This window comes from Heterocephalus glaber, unplaced genomic scaffold, assembly GCF_053883595.1.
Source record: "Heterocephalus glaber isolate CG9 unplaced genomic scaffold, H.glaber_assembly_v1.0 deba00000676, whole genome shotgun sequence".
Taxonomy (NCBI): domain Eukaryota; kingdom Metazoa; phylum Chordata; class Mammalia; order Rodentia; family Bathyergidae; genus Heterocephalus; species Heterocephalus glaber.
This window is the reverse complement of record NW_028258156.1, coordinates 11,473,915-11,495,022: the sequence shown is the minus strand read 5'-3', so window position 1 is coordinate 11,495,022 and position 21,108 is coordinate 11,473,915. Positions and strand designations below refer to the sequence as shown.

General features: G+C 34.2%; 1 protein-coding gene across 14 annotated transcripts in view; it reads left to right on the top strand.

Annotated features, from left to right (window-relative positions):
* LOC101705971 (histone deacetylase 9) overlaps window positions 1-21,108 on the top strand; it is a 715,280-nt gene that overhangs the window by 496,670 nt on the left and 197,502 nt on the right. For 8 of the 14 annotated variants that reach the window (XR_015449277.1, XM_087206437.1, XM_087206442.1 and 5 more), the window contains 3 exons: window positions 1,496-1,646; window positions 2,638-2,764; window positions 4,903-5,024. Coding sequence is in view for 13 of the 14 variants with exons in the window: in XM_087206437.1 (XP_087062563.1) it covers window positions 1,496-1,646; window positions 2,638-2,764; window positions 4,903-5,024 (400 nt within the window). In the remaining variant the exon portion in view is untranslated. The remainder of the gene's footprint in view (window positions 1-1,495; window positions 1,647-2,637; window positions 2,765-4,902; window positions 5,025-21,108) is intronic. The other 6 variants (XM_087206449.1, XM_087206441.1, XM_087206448.1 and 3 more) reach the window with 3 other exon arrangements.

Genomic DNA, 21,108 nt, shown 5'->3' with positions numbered 1-21,108 from the left:
CTATGGTAATTAAGTCATATGCTTTTCTAGGTTTCTAAGAGAGATTAAAATTCAATTGGATTGAATCTTTGGGTGAAGGATCAAATCTGTATAGAATTCATACTAAAACAATTTAAGCAGAGTTATGTACTCTTATTTTAGATGTTTTATAAGGGACTGATATATCAGCCAAAATGCCAAGGATTTTAAAATGAAGGGTAACCAGAAATGTTTCTAACCATATCCTTTGGAGTGGGAAGGCTATCATGGTTGCCAAACAGGGGTGCCTTCCTCTTGCTCCAGAGTGACCCTGATGTCATTCCTTATAGATTTTTATTTTTGTTTCTGTTATTATTTGGTATAAAATTCAGAATTTTAGGTACCTATCTAATATAAAGGAGCAAAGTATGTTTTCATTAGTAGGACTGTTTTAAATAATAATAAGAAATAAGTATGGTTCAAACATAAAATGAATTTTTTTATGCATTAGAAATATGTTATGTGAGGGAGATTATTCTTTTTCATACCTATGAGGAACCAGTGCTCCGAGTAGTTTAGTGACTTGTCCAGATCTCATATATAGTAATGTCAGAGGCTATGTAGATTGAACAATCTTTAGCTATTGCTCAGTGGACACATTTACTATTATATATATATATGTATATATATACCTATATATACATATATATAGGTATATATATACACCTGTATAATATATATAGGTGTATATATATACATATATAGGTATATATATATTTCTCTGGAAGGAAACTGACATCTCAGAATAGCTACCAAGCTTTAGAGGAGAATTCAAGGAATTCAGAAACCTAAACAGTTGTGCATTAGAGTGTAGTTTTATGTAAATGATTTCATTTTAACCATTGTCTCTTGAAGTTTTCATGTATTAGATAAAAGATGAAAGATTTATGCTATTTTAAAAGAAGAACCTACTATAGATGTGTAACTTGCCTAACACTATTGAAAACTTTATAAGATTTTGACATTTTTAGCCTTCATTCTATTTCAGGTAGACTTACCCCAGATTCACTCATATCTCACCGTTCTATTCACCTTGATAATTTTCACACCATTTATCAGGGTAACAATGGAAAATCTCAGTTGTTTATTTATAATATGAGAGACTTTATAGACTAGACTTCTGGGCAGTGCCTGCATTTGCCTGTTCATATATTTTGAATGTATCAAGGGAAGTTACTAAGAGAATTAAAAGTTTAATAGCAGAAACTATAAGATCTAAATGGATTTATTAATTATTTTTGCTAGTAAGGTACAAGAAACATAGTTTCCTAAAAAACTACCTTGTTGATGATACTGAGGCCATCTTGACATGAATTGCTTGTCTTCAGATTTCAATAATTTTTTAAAAAGTGGGTCAGAAATATAAACTAAATACAAACAAGTTCCAAAAGCTCCTAACATTTCAATTTTGGTCAGTCAGTGATAACTATGAAGCTTAAAGAAATTGCACACTCTCATGTCTTTCTCTTCTCGCAAGTTGCAACAGGAACTTCTAGCCATAAAACAGCAACAAGAACTCCTAGAAAAGGAGCAGAAACTGGAGCAGCAGAGGCAAGAACAGGAAGTAGAGAGGCATCGCAGAGAACAGCAGCTTCCTCCTCTCAGAGGCAAAGATAGAGGACGAGAAAGTAAGAGGCACCAGGGTAAAAGATGGACTCTCTCCCCTCATCTTTAGCTGATCATCATTCAGAAAGAAGCCTGAGAATGAGTGGAATTAAAGTTGTCAAAAACTGTCTGTGTTTAATTAAAATAATAAATTATAGACTCAAATGTAATGATCTTACATTTGCATATCCGCTGTCTTTACTCAGTCTGCAAGCATCCAAAGACATAAACAGTATTAACAAAGATGTGAATTTTTGTTCATTTGGACCTAAAAAAATGATGTCATACAAAGCAATCTAGTGTAAACTATCTTGTTTAATAATAAAGTTATGCCCACATCTCCTAAATATGCTTTCTTTCCTCTTGCCCAAGTAATAACTAGTCTGTAAGTCATGCCTTGCCTCCATTTAGTTCCTGCATACTCAGACTTTGGGAAGATTGAAGACAGAACACTTGTAAAAGAAGCATCCACAAGAGGGAGACAGACCCAAATAATTCCACTGTCTTAGGCCAGTTCAAACTCAGGTTGCAGCAAAGTTTAAAATTTGATGACTTGAACTGAACTTGTCAGCAGTATTTATTTGTTTAATGTTCAAAGGGTTCATTTTAAATGTTGCATTTTTAATCTAGAAACTCAGAAAAGATTTTTTTAATATATTTAAGGGATCTAATTTAGTTCCCCCAAGATTCCTGATTTTTAAAATATGCAATATTTTGTTCCTCAGCAGTATTTTTTAATCTTGAAATGACATTAATAAGCTGGGAATCCCCTTTCTGTAAAAGCAATTAAAGAACTCATTGCAGGTCTTTTAAAAATTGGCAGTTTAAGTAATAGTTACAAAGTATCACAATGCCATTTTCTAAAGTCTATTTAGATTCTTTCTTTTTTTTAATAGGAAAACTACATGTGCCGTGACCAGTGATGTTACTTCTTAATCATTGTTAGATATTCTAGAGGTGTAAGAGCACACAACTCATAGTCAACGTCTGTTTCTGTGTGTGTGTGTGTTTCAGGGGCAGTGGCAAGTACTGAAGTAAAGCAGAAGCTTCAAGAATTCCTGTTGAGTAAATCAGCAACGAAAGACACTCCAACTAATGGAAAAAATCATTCCGTGAGCCGCCATCCCAAGCTCTGGTACACGTATGTTCGGTGTTTGGCTTTTTATTCTCAAGGTTAAAGAACATGGGTTCTGTAATTAGCCAACTTGGGTGCAGATCCCAAGAATGTCATTTCTCAGCTGTGTCGCTGTGGGCAAGTTCCTTGAATTCTCCAAAGATCCATTTCCTTCTCCACTTCAAGAGGCTAGTAATAGTACCTGCCTTGTAAGGTTGTTGGAAGGCCCTATAAAATAATCTTATACATGATGTAAAGAGCTCAGTGATTAATAAAACATTGATCATCTTTTTTTTTAAGGGTTACTAGGGATTGAACCCAGCACCTCTCACTTGTTGGGCAAGGGCTCTAATGCTGAGCTACATCCCTAGCCCAGCATGTTAACATCTTGAGGACAAGGAAGTATATATGTTCATTGTCGAATGGGTAACTCACACATGAGTTAGAGCATAGAAATTAATTTGTATTTTGCATTTTTCTATTCTCAGATGGTACATGTGATATCTATACATAATTTCTAAATGTTTGGCAGATTGTGATTTGATTTTATTTTACTTGGCTTGATATAAAATGGAAGTTAGAGCTATTTTTAGAAGTCCAAATGATTTTTACTCAATTAAAAAATTAAAAGAAGGAGCAAAGGGACTTAAGATAGGGAAAGGAAGAGAAGAGAAAGGGAGTAGCTAAAATAAACAAACCTAAGTCTTCAGGGACTAGTTTACTCCTACCGAGTATTCAATTTCTTCCTAACCAGTAAATAGTAGTTTGGCTTCTAACACACAGGTTGACAACATGATACAATGTGATATTACTGTGTTTATAGGATCCTGACTTACCCAGTCCACTAAAGAGATATTATGTGGTATATAATTCCCATTTCTATAAAATATGAAGGTCTGGTATTTTGAAAAGCCAGAGCAAAGAACTGATAGGCAAATCATATTTGGATTATAGGTTAATAGATAATGGTTCCATTTCTCTCATGATTGTGATTTCTGAATGACTAGAAGATTTTTCCATGAATGTATTTTTTAATCCTTCATATCATCCAGGAAAGGAACAAATACTTGATTATTATATGGAAACTGGAAGCATCCCAGGAGTTTTTTTTAAATTGTTACTGTATTTATAAGTCTATTTTACAGATATCTGCCATTTTCTGCCTTAACAAAAAGGTATTAGGCAGATTCCGAAATGTTTTATATATTTTAACAATTTAATTTCTGTCATGCATGTTTTTTAACTTGAGCAGCCAACTTCTGAAGATTTTCAGATGTTTAATCAATCTTACAAAATACTTTGAAATTTTGTTACTTAAAATTTCATTCATAATTTAACCTAATTAATAATTCCTTGACATCAAAGCCTTTTTTTTTCTGGTAACAGGGATAGAACTCAGGTCCTTGCACTTGTGAGGCAGGCAGTGGAACCACTGAGCTAAATCCCTGGCCCTCAAAGCCCATTTTTAAAAAGATAATATAATTTTGTAATGAAAAACAACTAAATGCAAATAATTTATCAGTTAAAAATTCTTTAGGTGTTCTCTTGAGTATATTAGCCATGACTTATGGAATTGAATTTCAAGTAATCATAAATCATTAACTTATAGAATCTGAATTCAATTCTATTTTTGCTAATTATAAGTAGATAAGATACTGTTAAACTAGTTTATTCTTGAGAATTACTCAAATAAATAATAGTAGTACAAAAATCATTGTGTTGGTGATACTATACACTGTTGATTGTTTTCACTATTTTTCATATTTGTACATGTTCATATTACTGGGTAGTCGGTGTTCAGTTCAGTAGCAAAGTTGTATGTTTTTCAGTAAGTCACCCAGGAAAGAGAAAAAATTAATAGTTTCATATTGAAGAAGAGTGTGATCTCCATTCCACATCTTTGGAACTTCTATAGAAATCAGGACACTTGAGACTTTTGGTGTCTTTTCAGTAAACAAACTATTCTCATGTACTTGAATGTGCTACCTAGAAATTTTTTAAAATGAAGTCTGTGAACTTAGTTACACGAGGCTGTGGTTTGTATACACTAAGAAGAAAGAATATAAACACAGCCGAGGCACGTGTACACCATGTGCAACTGATTATAGCTGACCAACATGTTGTAAAACTGCAGCATCAGTGATGAACCTTCTTTGCTTTTGTAGGGCTGCCCACCACACATCATTGGATCAAAGCTCTCCACCCCTTAGTGGAACTTCTCCATCCTACAAATATACATTACCAGGAACCCAGGATGCCAAGGATGATTTCCCTCTTCGAAAAACTGGTAAGCTCGTTTAACAAGAACTCTACTTGCTCTTCCATAATATACCTACCCGTAGTTTCATTCTTCCTTTTCAAGGGGAAAATCAAGGGTTTTAAGTTGTAGATGTTATACCTGCCCTGCCCCCACCCCAGCATAAACAAACACATCCACAAGCGTGCACACACATACGCACACACAAACATACTCCCTGCTTATTTCTTAATCAGTTGATCCATTTTATAATTAAAGTGCCTTTTAAAAAATTTACTGCATTTGACTTTTAGATAAATTATTTTCTATTAGCAATAAAGGGTAGAATAAAGGAAAAACTTGATTCTCAGAAAATGTAACTGTTTTCCATTAATAAAGACCTCTGGTTTCCTCCAGTAGATATTGCTCTTCTTGGTTTCAACCACTGACTACAAAGTACAGATAATGAACTTTTTCTTGCCTGAAAAAATATTTTTTAAACCTTAAATTTTAGTTGGTTATATAGTGAAAACAGGGAAGGTGGACACTAACCCTTGATTGAGTGACTTGCCTAATCCTTCTAGGATTATAGAACTCAGAGTGAAGATATGGACCTAATGATTCTGTGTATAAGATGTGATCAAATATACAGTGAATTTCTACTTTTTTTAACAAAAGGTAAAATCGCTTTGCTATTAATCCTCTTCAAAATACTCCTCCTTACTTCACATACTGTTGTTCTTGCCACTTTCTGAAGCAGTTCTGGAAGTACTTTCATGAGGGTCTTCAGTTGTGCTATCCTCGCTACCACAGTGTCCTGAATAAATACAGTACATTTACATTTGATGGTCATTTAGACTTTCAGGAAGAGCCAGAAGTCACTTGATACTCAATCTGTTAAATTAGGTGGATGAGGACAACTAATGTTTTTATGAGCTGAGCTTTCCATTGGGTAGTACTCAACAGTAACATTTACCATATTTTTATCACACTTCATAAAGACAGTGAAGAAAAAGGACTTCCACAGCTGCTTCAGAAGGTGACAAGAACAATGGGAGAAGTGCATTTGAAGCAAAAGGGTATATTTTGAGAAGGATTACTTCAAAATGTCTTTACCGTAATGAATTGTTTTTTAAGTTTTAAACATTCACTGCATATTTTGATTATACTTCATTGTTGTATTACAATTTGTTTAGGGAAATCAGCACAATAAACTTTGTTTGGAATTTAGTAAACAGCCCAATAACTCTAAGGCATGTTCTTTTTTCCCCATCTTCTTGAGTACTCTGATATCTGTACATTTAATATATTACATGCTTTTATCACTTTAATAAACATATACAAACATTAACTAGATATATTGTAATCAAAAGTAGCATCGAGTACTCTTAAGTCTTACAGTATTTGCCAAATACAGTTCTTTAGAGATAATTGTCAATTTAAATTTTTTATACCCACAACTTATCTGAAAAGGTATTCATAGAAGATGGTGTACTTTATTGAATTTTATTCAGGTCTATTTGAAGAAGTATAGATGTCTGTAATTTGTATATAAAATCTACTGAGTGATAATAATTTCAAATTATCTTCATTTTTCTAAGAAATTTTGAGCAATTAAAATGGATATTGATTATAAAAACACATGCTGAAGCTATTTTCTGTCATATAATTTAAGGGTAGCATAATGAAGATTTAAAAATAAAATCAATCATGAATTAGAATTTATGACCACTGTCTACCTCATATTGTACCAGGTGCTGGGAAAAAGTGGTTAGGTATCACAAAGCAGGCTGTGTTTTTTGTTTTTATAGCCTAAAGATTTTTGTATTTCTAAGATGATATGCATAGTTAAATATTTCAATAGAAGTTTATACAAAAGCAAGAATGACTGAGTTTTATGCACTGCATCAGAATTTCACACTATTATACACAAATCATATTGCCTTTCATATAAACTTCTCTGGGATAGAAGGGAGAAAGTCAAGAGTGAGCCTCAATCTATTTCTAAAACATGAATATAGTTTATGAAAATTGATCCATAAAGGACATGAGATTTAGAATGTGGGGACTTTGATCTACAGTCTTGACATTTAGTTACACCACTGGCATGTGTAAGAGCTATTGAGAGGGGTTATGTGAATACTGCCCCAGGTCTCACTCAGGGCAGTGACTGGCATTCCAGGGCCCAAGTAGTCCCTAAAAGGAAAGAAAATACAGAATCCTCTTATGGCAGAAGGTCACCGATGAGTGATATAGTTACATTTACAGGGAAAGACTTCTCTCCTGCTGGGCACACAGCCTTGAATATATTCTTAACACTGGGAGGTTGAAATCTCACCGCAGAGCTGATACTCCATTTGAGAAGTGACGTTTGGGACCAGTAAGCATCCAGAAAGAAAATCTGATCTTTTTTAAAACTTAGGGATAAATACTAAAAACTCATACTTTGTGTCCCACTGTTTCCATGAGAACAGCTAAGGTTTTTCCTCGGTGAAGAATGAATAACAAGCTGTTAATTTATTCTTACTGAAATTCTCAATCTACAATAAAATTCAAAGAGAAATCCTGCCCAGGATGTATGCTATACACCCTTATTCAAATCTCTGCAAATATGCAAGACATTTTCTATACATGTTTATGTAATATATTATAATAGTGAAAATCCCTGGCCTTTTCCAGTGATATATTTTCTATATGTGCCCAGTATTTCAAGTTTCTTCCTTTTATATTGAAAATCTGATATTTATGAAGTGTCAGGCTGTTGATCTGTAAAATGAAACATTTTTAAGCATTGTAGCAATAAAGTTCTTAAACAGTCGCTAATACTTTAATATCTCTATCGGGGTTTCAAAATATTCCTAATTCAATTCCCATTGTCTAAGAAAGTATGATATAATTAAATCCAGATGTTTTCTACATGCTGTGTAAAATACTTAGAGATAACCTTCACTAATTACAAATAGGCAGAACTTTTCCAACTCTTAGAAATATGATCCATTTGGTACATTGCCCATTCTATTGTGAGATAATTTAGACATATATTTGCATAGAAGAGCATTGAAATATTTTCAAAGAATATATTTTACTTTAGCATTTGTTATATTTCAGTGACTCAAAAGTCATTACAGAAAAAGTAAACAATAAAATTCTACCATAATAAAATGTAGGTGGTGAATGGAGAAACTGGCTAACGGAATTTTTGTATCAAACCACATCATGTTCAAATGAATCCAGAGTAGTATCATACATCCTATATAGCAAAAGTACCAGGGCAGCTATTATAAAGTCATGCTTTGCTATTGGTGCCAGATTATCAACCTCTGTTGTCTATGTGAATTTGACTGCACTCAATTTTAGACTTAAAAATATTATTAAATGAGTGGCTTCTTTCTATCTTTTGTTAATACTGCTTTTAATTTTTGTTAAGTCAACAGCAGCCCTGAATTACTGATATGTATTAGCTCGATTTAAAGGAATGAAACTGGAACCAGAGAGAGAAATTCCTAATGACCTTAAGTTGATTAAGGTAGCCCTGGGGTGTCCCCTAAGCAGTAAGCACAATTTGGAACCTCTCCTGACCTTTAGGCACCACCCCCCGTGAGTGACAGCCCAGGAACAGTCAACTACAGAAGTCTCCTTTGCCTGCAGAAATCTGACCTTTGTCATGCAAAGTGGACCTTTACTTCCTTCCCCGTAGGAGAATCATCATTGACCTAAAAATCTGGATCTCTGAGACACATCAGAATAATACTAATAGTTCCTTCTAATCATGGCCATTCCTAGTTCACTTTAATAGGTGTCTGTTGCTTCTTTCATAAGAATCAAAGGCTTCACATAATTGTTTTTGAAATTGAGAATAACATAATTGTTTTAAATTTTTGTATTTTATGCCTACACTTATTCCTTCTAGAATTATTCTCTGTGGTTCTTTTTGCTCTCTATCAGAAGGATGTGTTGATAGGAAATTTGGAATAGTTTAATGAACTTGATGCTTGGCCAAGTAAATGTTATAGCTTTAGTAGGTAACTTTTTCTCCCCTTGTGTAGTACACTGCTAGACTGATAGTGAATTATAAAGTAGGGAAAGGAAGCTTCCGGGTCCCTGCACTTTTGAAATAGTACATATTTCTCACAGAGATACTGGGTATGTAGTGACTTAGAAATGACCTTCAGAACCATTTAATTTGGATTCTGTTCCAGTGAGTATGTGCATGTTTCATAAAACATTACAGTAAAAATATTTAGGGGTTTTATACACCATTATGTTATTGAGGTCTTACCCAGTGAACTTTGCCTTTCTTTGAATCTTACAGCCTTTCCATTTAATACTTCTGAACAAAACAAGCTGGCGGGGTAGATTAACCTCTTAAAATGCACAAGCCATTTAAAGCTTGGCTTGGGCTAATAAGACTGCTCCAGCCCTACTGAAATATTCATTTTAATGGTCAGCAACACAAGAATAAGACTCGAACATGGAAGGGGTCCAAACATAAGTTAAGGTTTTGGAAGGCCAATGGCATTTTCCACTGAGTAAATTGGAAAGGAGGCAGAGATGAGATATATAGCTTCATAAATCTCCCTTCAGTATAGCAGTCAGCAGTTATGTTGTGGTACCTTGGTGACCCATTCAAGTTATTGTAATCCAAAATGAATACAAGGAAATTTTAAAAATGCCTTAAAATCTATTTTATTCTTTGTCCTCTATCCCTCTCCCCTCCTTCTCTCTCTCTTCTTCTCCTTCTCCTCTCCTCTCTCCTCTCTCTCTCTCTCTCTCTCACACATTGTCTTTTTCATAGTACACATTTTATATACACATGAACATACATATTTCTACAAAAATAGTACCATGATAGCACTTACACTTAGAAAATATTTACTAAAAATCATATCCCAGATTGACAAACACAGGAACATTTTCATGTATTTTAGTACTCTTAGCTTTGTTGTTGTGATGAATCTTGCCTATTTGACACTAGTTTTCCAGGTATTGAAAACAGTGTGGTGCTATGATGCAGGCTTTGAATCCACACCTACCAGTTTGAAATCTGGACCTGCAAGTATGGGTAATGTAACTTCTGTAGGCTGTGATTCCTTCACGTGTGAAATAGGGGTGATGTTGGTAATTGATTAATACAGTATCTTACATGTGCACAGCCCTTAGAATTATGCCTAAGATTTAGGTAGAGCTTTGTCTTGAGTTTATGTTGTAGTTGCTAAGGAAATGTTTTATTTATTTTCACTAGGTCAAAACTAAATCTTACTTTGTTGTGGGAGGTCATTTTAAAGTCATATCTCTCTAAATTTTTCTTAATAAAAAGGGTAAACTGAGGACAAAGTGCTAAACATCTTTTTAAGTACAGTAATGTGTGACTTTAAAGCTAACACCATAATGGAAATAAAAATTTTTAATTTTGCACATTTTCTGGCATTTCAGAGCCCAGCATGTTGTCCAAAAGAAACAGAAGGCTTGTCTCATTTCTTTACCATATGAGGAACTCTAATTGATGCTCTGTGCTTACCAGGACCAAACTGTGTATTAATTTCTGCTTGACTCCTTTGTTAAATTAATCACCTTTACTTTTTAGAACAGTTTTAGATTTACAGAAAGATTGAACAGAGTTCTCAGATGATACCCTCCCACGTAATCATTTTGCTATGAACCATTATGAATTCATTATTACTAAAATAGTCCTTAATTTACATTGTGTTGTAAATAAAGTTCAATGGTGTTAACAAGGCATGATGTCATTTCATGTATCCACTGTTGTAATACAGAATCGTTTCATTACCTTAAACATTCCCTGTTCTTCACCTGTTCATCCCTACCTCTTTCCATCTCTGATAACCAGTGATTTTTTTTTTTACTGTCTCTATAGTTTTGTGCCCTACAGGACGTCATATAGTTAGAATCATACAGTATGTGGCTTTTTCAGAGTTACTTCTTTTACTGAAAAGTACACATTTATGATTCCTCCATGTCTTGCCAGGTGTGGTGGCACATGCCTGTAAACCCATCACTGAGGGAGGCTGAGGCAGGGGAATCACAAGTTTGAGCCCAGCCTGGGTAATTGAATGACTTAGGGAGACCCTGTCTCAAAATAAAGAAGGAAAAAGGGGCTGGAGATGTGCCCTTGGGGTTCAGTCCTCAGTACCACACACACACACAAATCCTCCATGTCTTTTTAGGTCTTGAAACATATTTACTACTATCATTGAAGGATATTCATTGTACGGATGAACAATTTGAACATCCATTTACCTACTGAAAGACATTTTAGTTTTGGTGATTATGAATAAAGTTGCTGTAAATATTTGTGTGCAGGATTTTTTTCTAGACATATTTTCATCTCATTTGGGTAAATACTGAGGACCACATTAGCTGGATCTTATGATATGACTATGTTTAGTTTTGTAAGTAATTGCCAACCTTGTCAGCTTCAGTATTTTACAAATATTTTCCCCTAGTCTGTGATTTGTCTTGATTCTCTTACCAGTGTCATTTCACAGCACAGAAGATTCTAATTTTAATGAAGTTAAAATTATCAATATTTTCTTTTGTAGATTATGTTTTTAAGCATTATGTCCAAAATTCATTGTCAAAGCCCAAGGTCACAGCTTTTTGTCTGTATTGTCTAAAAAACTTTTACAGTTCTGCACTTTACACTTAGATCAATAGTCCATTTTAATTTAATTTTATAGAGATGTGTAAAGTCTTTGTTTAGATTCATTATTTTTTATGTGAACACTCAACTTTGCCAGCAACATTTGTCAAAAAGATTGTCATCTATTTTCCAATTAATTGCCTTAGCTCCATTGTCAAAGATCAGTTTATTAATGGACTCTATTCTGGCCCATTAGTTTGTCTGGTTTTTTTGTTTTTCATTTTTTTAACCTCTGTCACATTGTCTTGATTACTACAGTGTTATAGTGATTCTTAAAGGGTGGTGTCACTCTCTCACTACTTCTTCAGTATTATGTTGGCTAATCTGTCTTTTGCCTTTCTGTAGAAACATTAGGATCTTTGTTGTTGATATCCACCAAATAGCCTACTTGGAATTTGATTGGAATTTTGTTGAATCTATCAAGTTAGGGAGAATTTTCATCTGTGAAGTATAAAATTGTATCCCTGAACACAAATATCTCTCTTTCTCTTAAGAACTTTAGTTTCCTCAAAGTTTTGTAGTTTTCCTTATATAGATCCTATGTATAATTTGCTAGATTTCTACCTATTTCATTTTTGTGATATAAATGTAGTCTTAGCAATATAAATAATATGAATGTATGAATAATATAAATGTCATTGTACCTTGCATTTCAAGTGCCAATGATTTGTTACTAGTATACTGGAAGGCAGTTGACCTTTCATATTAACTTTATATTTTGCACGGAGTGTAGCTGAGTGGTAGAGTCTAAGCATAGCAGGCATTAGGCACTTTGCTTCCATCCTCAGCACTGAAAAACAAAATAAAACCTTATATATTGTAGAATTGCCAAAATAGCTTCATAGTTTCAGGAGTTTTGTTGATGAGTTTTGAGATTTTCTATGTAGATAATCATGTTACCTGTGAACAGAATTAGTTGTTTGTTTTCGATCTGTATACTTGCTATTTCTTTTTCATATCTTACTGTATTAGGTAGGACATTCAGAATGATGTCAGATAGGAAAGGTAAGAGGTACATCACTGTCTTATTATCAGTATTAGCAGAATTGCATCTTTTTTTCTCACCAAATAAATATGGTGTTAACTGTAGGTTGTGTATTTGCATTCTTTATCAAATTGAGGAGTTTTCTCAATTTCTACTTTCCCAAGAGTTATGAATTGAATCTTATCAAATATGTTTCTGCATTAATTGAAATGGTTATATGATTGTTGTTTTGTATCTATTTGATATGATCAATTACATGAGCCAATTTACAAATAGTAAACCAGCTTCATGTGTCTAGAATAAATCTCTTGTTTGTGTGATATAATTCTTTTTGTACATTGTTGCATTTGATTGTTAGTTTTTTTGAAGATTTTTGAATCTGTGTTCATGAGAGATATGAATACATGGTTTTCTATTCCTAAATGTACTTCGTTTTTATCATATAATAATGCCAGCCTCATAAAATGACTTAGGAGATATTCCTTTTTTTCTCTTTTCTGGGAGAGATAATGCCACACCTTTTTGAATGTTTATTAAAATTCACCAATGAAACCATCTGGAAAGTTATTTAATTTCATTTTATTCATTAGATGTAGACATATTCTGATTCTTTTCTTTTCCTTTATGTGTCTTAATAGTTTATGTTTTTCAGATGAAGGATTAATTTCATGTAAATTTTAAAATTTGTAAGCAAGGGGTGATTCATAATATTGCTTTATTATTCTTGTAAAATCCATGATTTCTATTTGATCAGTTAATAAGAAAAATGACCTGGGTGTGGTGGTGAACACCTATAATACTGAGGCTGAGACAGAAGGATCACAAATTCATGCCTAGCCTGACTAACTTAGCAAAACCCTGTCTCAAACAAAATATAAAAGAGTTAGGGAGGATCAGGGATTTAGCTCAGTGGTTCTGCCTGCGTCACAATGCAGTTGGATCCCCAGTACCAAAAACAAAGAAACAAACAAACAAACAAACAAACAAAAAAAGGGTTAGGGATATACTGCCTAGTGTGAAGGTCCTGGGTTCAATTCCCAGTACTGCCAAACAATAAAATAAAACAAATAATCTTACCTTCATTTATTCCTTCCTAAATGTAAATCAGAGTTTCTGACCTATATTCTTTTCATTGCTGCTGAAAAACTTATTGTAACATTTTTTTTGCAGTGCAAGTCTACTGGCAATAAATTCCTTCAGTTTTTGTTTAAGAAAGTGTTTGGTGCATTTGCCTGGCAAGCTCAAGGTCCTGAGTTCAATTTCCAATACTGAAGAAAAAAAAAAGAAAGAAAATCTTTAGTTTTTTTCCTTCATATTAAAGGGATAATTTTACTCAATATATATTTCTAAATTGGTGGTTTTTTTGCATGTAACACTTTACACACTTCACTAAATTCTTCTTAAATGCATGGTTTCTGGGATGATAATCTGATATAATTCTTATCCTTGCCATTCTATAGAAAAAATTCCCACCCTGATTTTTGAAAAATCTCACTCTTTGGTTTTCTGTAGTTTGAACATAATCTCCTTGTACATTGTTATATTTGTCCTTCTTCGTGTTCACCAAGATTCCTTTATCTGTTGATAGGTATATCATTAATTTAGGATAATTCTCAGGCACTATTACTTCAGATCTTTTGTTCTCTTCTCTCCTACAATTTTGATATTCTCATTAGATGTAAATTATACCTTTTGTAATTCTCCCAGAATCCTGGAGTTTGAGGTAATCTGCTTCACTTTTTAAATTATTTTCCTTCCTTCTTTCTTTCCTTCCTTCCTTCCTTCCTTCCTTCAGTCCTTCTTTCTTTCTGGAAAGTATATTGACATGTCTCAAGGCCATTGATTCTCTCTTCAGTGATGTCCAGTCTGCAGATTACCCATTAGTAATACTCATTTCTGTTACTGTGCTTTTGATTTCTAACATTTCTTTTTATACTTTTTGAGAGTTTCTATTTTTCTGTTTACATTACCTATCTGTTCTGGCATGCCATCAATTCTTTTCTTTAGAAGCTTTAACATATTACTCAGAGTTACTTAAGGTTAACCTGATAATTCAGGTGTCATATCAGGACCTAGGTTTATATTTGCTTTGGATTTTCAAGCTGTGTTTGAGTATTACTGTGCTTTGTAATTTTGTTGACAGCTAGAGTGATGTATTGGAAAATAGAAATTGTGCATTTATTGCCTTTGGTGTGAGGTTTCATGTTAATCTGGCTGGAGCTAGGCTCTGTTGAATATTTACTCTAGCTGTAGATGCCAGAGGGTTTGGTTTCCCTGTTTGTTTGTTTGTTTTCCTTCCCCTATTGTCCTGGTGTTTCCACAAGAACTCTTTCTTCCATACATTGTGTATCTTGCATCTCCCTCATTTCTAATCTGCTGTTCTTGTGCTGGAACCCTGATGATTCACTGGTAAGATGCTGGGCAAGAGAAATGCTTAGTAATCTTATGATTAAATTTCATTTTTTGTGTCTCTACTTCTATATTCTGTGACTACAGGAAACATTTCTTAGCCTGCTTTTTCCCTCTTCTTCAGTGAGAAATGAAGCCTATAGAGTGTGGGGTAGCTAATTGCCCTTTCACTCAGCTCAGATAGGCTGTGTAAAATATTTTCCCTTGGAGAGCATGCTTTTGTTATGAAAAATGGTCTGGGTTCATGTATTAGTCAGCTTTCTCCTTGTATGACACAATACCCACCACTGATAATTTAAAGGAGAAAGGTTTAATTTGCTCATGTTTATAGAGTCCATGAATGGCTGCCTCCATGACATTATGGCGGAAATGGGTGGTGGAATAAAACTGCTTAATTCATGTCAGCCAGGAAGCAGAGCAGGGGAACAGTGATAGAGAAGCACAGACAAGAAACCACATATAGTACCCAAAGTATTTGTACAGATGCTGACTCCAGGACTTTCCTCCCAGTATGCTCATGTAAATTGTCAGTTTCTGTATTTTGTTGTCCCTCCAGATTTTAGGGTGTTGGTTAATCCTGAGGCCTGAATTCTTTGATAGATCTAAGAAAATTATTTTCATGTTTAGTTTCCTCAGCTTTCTAGTTGTCATTAGAATACTGTTAAAAATTTTCAACCAAGTGTGATGTTGCACTCCTCTAATGCCAGCACTCTGAAAGAATGAGGCAGGAAGATGGCAAGTTCCAGCCCAACCTTAGCAACTTAGCAATTTAGTGAGACTCTGACTCAAAATAAAATAAGATAATATAAAATAAAATAATAGTCAGGGGATGTACCTCAGTGTAAAAGCCCTGGTTCAATACCTAGTACTGAAAAAAAATTTTGTTGTCATTGTTTTCCAAGCTATTTACATGTTGGAAGTGAAACCAAGAACTCAGTTATTTACTTTTAAATCTGTACTACATTAAAAATAAATTTTAAGAGCATAATTTTTCAACTTTTTGAAGTGATGGATTCATGTTTAAGAAATATTTTTGCAAATTGATGATTATAGGTCATTTTTAGAAATTAACATCAGCAAGTGATTCTTGCTCAGCTTGGTCATGATCGTATTTTGGAAGGAATGACATATTTTACGTTAAATATTTTCACCTAGTGATTCAGTCTGTGCTTTTTTTATTCTATTCCCCCTTTTATTTGCTGTATTATTCTTTCTTCCTTAATGGCAATCAACAATTGACTGCTTTTTTATTTTAAAAATAAGTTTCATAAATTATTGGGTTGGTACAAAGTATAAACCATTGCTGTAAGCAAGACTTGGGAATTATAAGGACTTTTTCCCCCTTTTTGACTTATTTTTTTTTTGTGATATCCAACTCATGAGATCTGATAAGCTAAGAAAATCAAAATAATATTTAGTTCTCCCAAAATTAGAAATATCAAGTTATTAAAATAAGGTTGAATTTTTTACTCAGTCATTTACTTTTTGAAGGAAGACTTTTTAATGAATTTAACCATTTAGATTATGAAAAGTTAGCAGCTTAAAATACCATATATTGTTTCTGTTATGGCCCCCCAAAGCCTCATGTGGATGAGGCGTGACTTTCTTTCTCTGAGGTACTTGAATCTGGAATGTGTGATGCTGGGGTTAAGGGCGTGTGATTAGTTTGGCACCACCCTAATACCAGTAGTCTGAATAAGATAAAAGGGGCAGAAAGATGCTGTTAAACCTCTTTCGCAAGGTTTGCTGCCTTGTGTGTGCCGTGCCATGCTGCGCCGTGCCGCCGGCATTACTTCTCTGCGATGCCTGTCATCCCTGCCTTGGAGCCAGCCGATTATGGACTGAAACCTCTAAGAACTGTAAGCCAAATAAACCCCTTCCCCTCTAACTTTGGGTGTTGAGTATTTTGTCTCCGCAATGAGAGAAAAGTCACTTAACACAGTTTTAAAAATGATCACTTCTAAAACAATCACATCTAAAATCTAAATGGGCCTAATGAATATCTGCAGTTTAAGGAGAAATATTGTTAAGGTGGTATACAAGGTAATTAATTTGTGCATATTCCAATTGATTAATTATCATGGCATTTACCCAAGCTCTAGATATTTCAGAATATAAGATTTTTTGTGATAGAGAAAGAATTCAGGTTTATAATACATAATTTTTCATTTTAAAAGTAGAACAATGATGACAGAGCTTAATATTCTTAGAATTTTAAATTCAGAAATTAAGTGTGGTTAGACCCGAATCAATGAATAAAGTGATTTAAGCTGCATACTTCAATAAATAAGAAGATAGGCTCACTGATTGTATATGAACTTGGAATTACAAGTAATTACAGCTGAGTGCAAGGAGCAATTGTAAATTGTGGGATATTTAATTAGACTTGTAAGAACTTTGAAAACGTCTCAACTTATTTGCTTGTAGAGGAACTAGTGTGGAAAACTTAATGTAGCCTAAGAAGATAAATCATGGAAAATAGCCTCTTGGTTTAGCATTAGACAGAAATAACTTAAAATTCTACCTACTCTCAGAACTGTGTAATCACTACATGTTACAAGTCTCAATTTTTTCACATGTCAAGTGTGGGAAATATTTGCAGGATGACTGTGAGCACTAAAGATTCTGCAGGAAAGTGCCCAGCACAGTTCCTGGTACATGGCAGTCTCAATATACATATTGCCAATGTGAGTTATGAAGAATAACGGTGTGACATTAGTAATAATTATTAGTAGTACCCATATAATGTACTTGTAAAGGAATTGGAATGGCAAAAGGAGACTTCATGTCTAGCCTGAATCCTGTCACAATGTATGACCCTGAACATAACAGTTTACTATTTAATATTTAGATTTCTCAGTTAAATGAACATTGAGCAAATAATTCATAAGATGGAATAGAAGGAAATATATCTTTTTGTTTCATGATTGATCAAATAATTATATGAAGAATGTATAAGTAATAAATACATGACTGTGCTTTTGTATAATTGTATCTAAATTTTATAATTAACTGTAACAAATTGTAATAACATTTTTCCCTGTCTATAAAATTCTCAATTAGAAACATGCAGGACATTTTAGTTAAGATTGGAATGAGAAATTGGCAAAAAATAATAAAGACTTTAAAACCATTTGGCCACCTGTTGTGTAATCATGAGGATGATTGAAAAATGATTCCTGATTTGTAATCTTCTTCACAATGGTAGAATTTAAAGCCCTGAGGAAATATTCCACATAAATATACATCTCTAGGCATGACTATTAAAAGAAATGGAAAATAAATGAAGTAATATTTGTGATTATATTTTTCTTAAAGTTTCATCCACTAACTCAGTTACTTTGAAATGCAAATGTTCTTTATGGCCGAAAAGGGGGGTATTGGGGAAGTACAATCTGCTTTTACTGTCTTCATACAGTGAGACACATGTAGCGGGTTCCTGTAGGCTGACTTAAAATTAACTTATTACCACTTGAACCATCTTCTTTTTGAGGAACTACTGCACATTTCCAGATTATCAACATACCTGAATGAAAACAAAAATGTAAGCCATGTGAAACATACAGCTAAGAGAAGACATTAGAATGCTGAAGTGTTTCTGTTGTGACTTGTTTTGAAACAGTTTAATTTATCGTGTATATTTTAAAGTAGGTAACACAGAAGTAATGAAAAATTCTCAGAATTTTTTGGCCTAGTTCCTTGAAAATAGTATAGCCTAGTACTGCCCAATAGAAGTTTTTATGGGAATGGAAAAATTCTCTATTGGTAATGCACAATGCCACTAGCTATAGTATGTGTCCACCAGCTACATGTAGCCACTTGATATTAAACACTTCAGATGTGGTTAGTATGATTTAGAAGTCAAAATTTTGACTGTTTTGTGTTAGTTTAAATTTAAATAGCCACTTGTGGCTATTGTGTGTCATATAACAAAGCATAAATATGGATCAGGATAGGCAGATCACTAACCAGGCATGATGGACTCTGCAAGTTTGGACATCGTCTTAGAAACATTATAAACTGCATTACCCAAATGATGTGTGTGCAGAATTATGTCTTTCAAGTTTCAGATAAAAGTTGAGAGAAGATACTTGAAGGTTTTTATTGAATTGTTTTAGTGTCCAGTTGTGTAGCCACCAGTTTATGAGCTCGAAGCTGAGCAAGGGGTGACAAAGATGAAAAATGAAGAGACACAGAAACAAGTTAAAATCTGGGAGGCCAGGGGGACGGGGCTTATGTCTCCCTTCGACATCGAGCCCCAACTGACTGGCGCACCTTGGCTTTATTCACTCAGAGCAATCAGAGTTCCACAGGCTTCATCTGCCTCCCACCCTCCACCGCACTTCTCCGGGTAAACAACTTAACCTCAGGTGTTTTACTTCTCCCTGCAGCGTGTCGGCACACTTGCCTGCCCTCTTTCTCCTCCGTGCTCAGCGAGGAGGACAATTAGGCCTCAGTCTTCCCATCTCCATCTTGTCTCCCACACAGAGGCTTAGATGATGTTATTAGTTTAGTGTGTTCAAATATTATTTGAACTAGGAGTTCTGGGTGCTGGTGGATTTTGTACACAGTAATGCTCTTGCCATATGGTGACAGGGATAACCCAGAGCAACCTTATTCCTCTACTCAGTTTATAAGAACGGCAAAATGTCGGGCATGTTGACACATGCCTAATCCCAGCAATCTAGAAGGCTGAGGCAGGAGGATGACATGTTTGACCCAGCCCTGGAGAACTTACAAACTTAACAAGACCGTGTTTCAAAAAATATTTTTTTAAACAGGCTGGATGTTAATGTTGCTCTGGGTAAAGGGTCTTGGGTTCAATACTCAGTACAAACAAAACAAAACAGCAAAAAACCAGCAAAAATAAGCATTCTTTTCCCCAATAGTGGTTCTGATAAATATCCAGGACTTTCTCATTTGAACATCTTGGGTCAGGTGCCAATGCTGAATCAGTCACTGTTCTAACAGAAATAAATCATACCAGGAGTGGAAGAGTGGAGGGTGTCTTCATTGTCCATTTATGAAGTTTGGGTGGAGTTTGCAGTGGTTCCCACATACACTGGACGGAGTGAAGTTCTGACCAGCATTCATCCTTCTGAAGGGCACTTTACAGTAGGAAGTCTGTGTTGGAAATCTGTGTGGATTTCACACGTGCCCCAGGCCTTTACTCAGTGGACTGCCCTGATCTAAATTGCCCGTACATTTGTCAAAAGCCATCCTAAGCACCAAAACTTAAAGGAACTTCCCCAGACCTTTGCATGTCCTGCCCAAAGCAATGATGTTGAAATCTTTTACAGTTCAGGTCCTTTAATTTGCCCTCACTGCCTAGGTTATTCCCAATAAACACTGCCCCTCAGTAATAATGTTTATTTAGTGGCAGGATTTGTGCTTTATTTTTGAGACCTCGATAGTGAAGATCCCCATATTTTTGTATATATCTATGTGTTTTAATAGAATTTTTTTTGCTAAGATCAACTACTGTACAAAATACACACATAACAAATAAAAAGGAAATTCACAATATGGTTATCCCATATAATATACTGTTTTCTATTTATTTAAAACATGCTGATAAAACACAACAGATTTATATCAGATGGCTCATTTTGTGAAGCATTACAGTAGGAGATCATCAAAGATATATGAAATAAATGCTGAATATGCCAGAGAAATGTACTGAGACCTTTGTGATATAAATCATGTTTTGGAAGTAAAGACTGTAATGTCTAGAGGAACATAATGATTAATGAAAGAATGATGCTGCTTTACCTCTTCAGGTACTGTGGTTCTCCACATTGGAAAACACCAATAAGTAAGAATGAGACAAACTACTTTGATGTGATATTCAGTCAGGAATAAAGGAGTAATCAATGAATTATGAGAGTGCAACTAGTAGCGATAATACATATTTTCAAAATTGTATTTATTAAGTAATAACTTTGAAGAGAATTAATGTTAACTATTAGATAAATATGGTAAGAATAGATCATTGTTCATTGTGTGCTAGATACTATTATAAGAATTCACACTCTAACTAGAAATACATCTCATTCTTAGCAGTTTTATCAGCAAGGGAG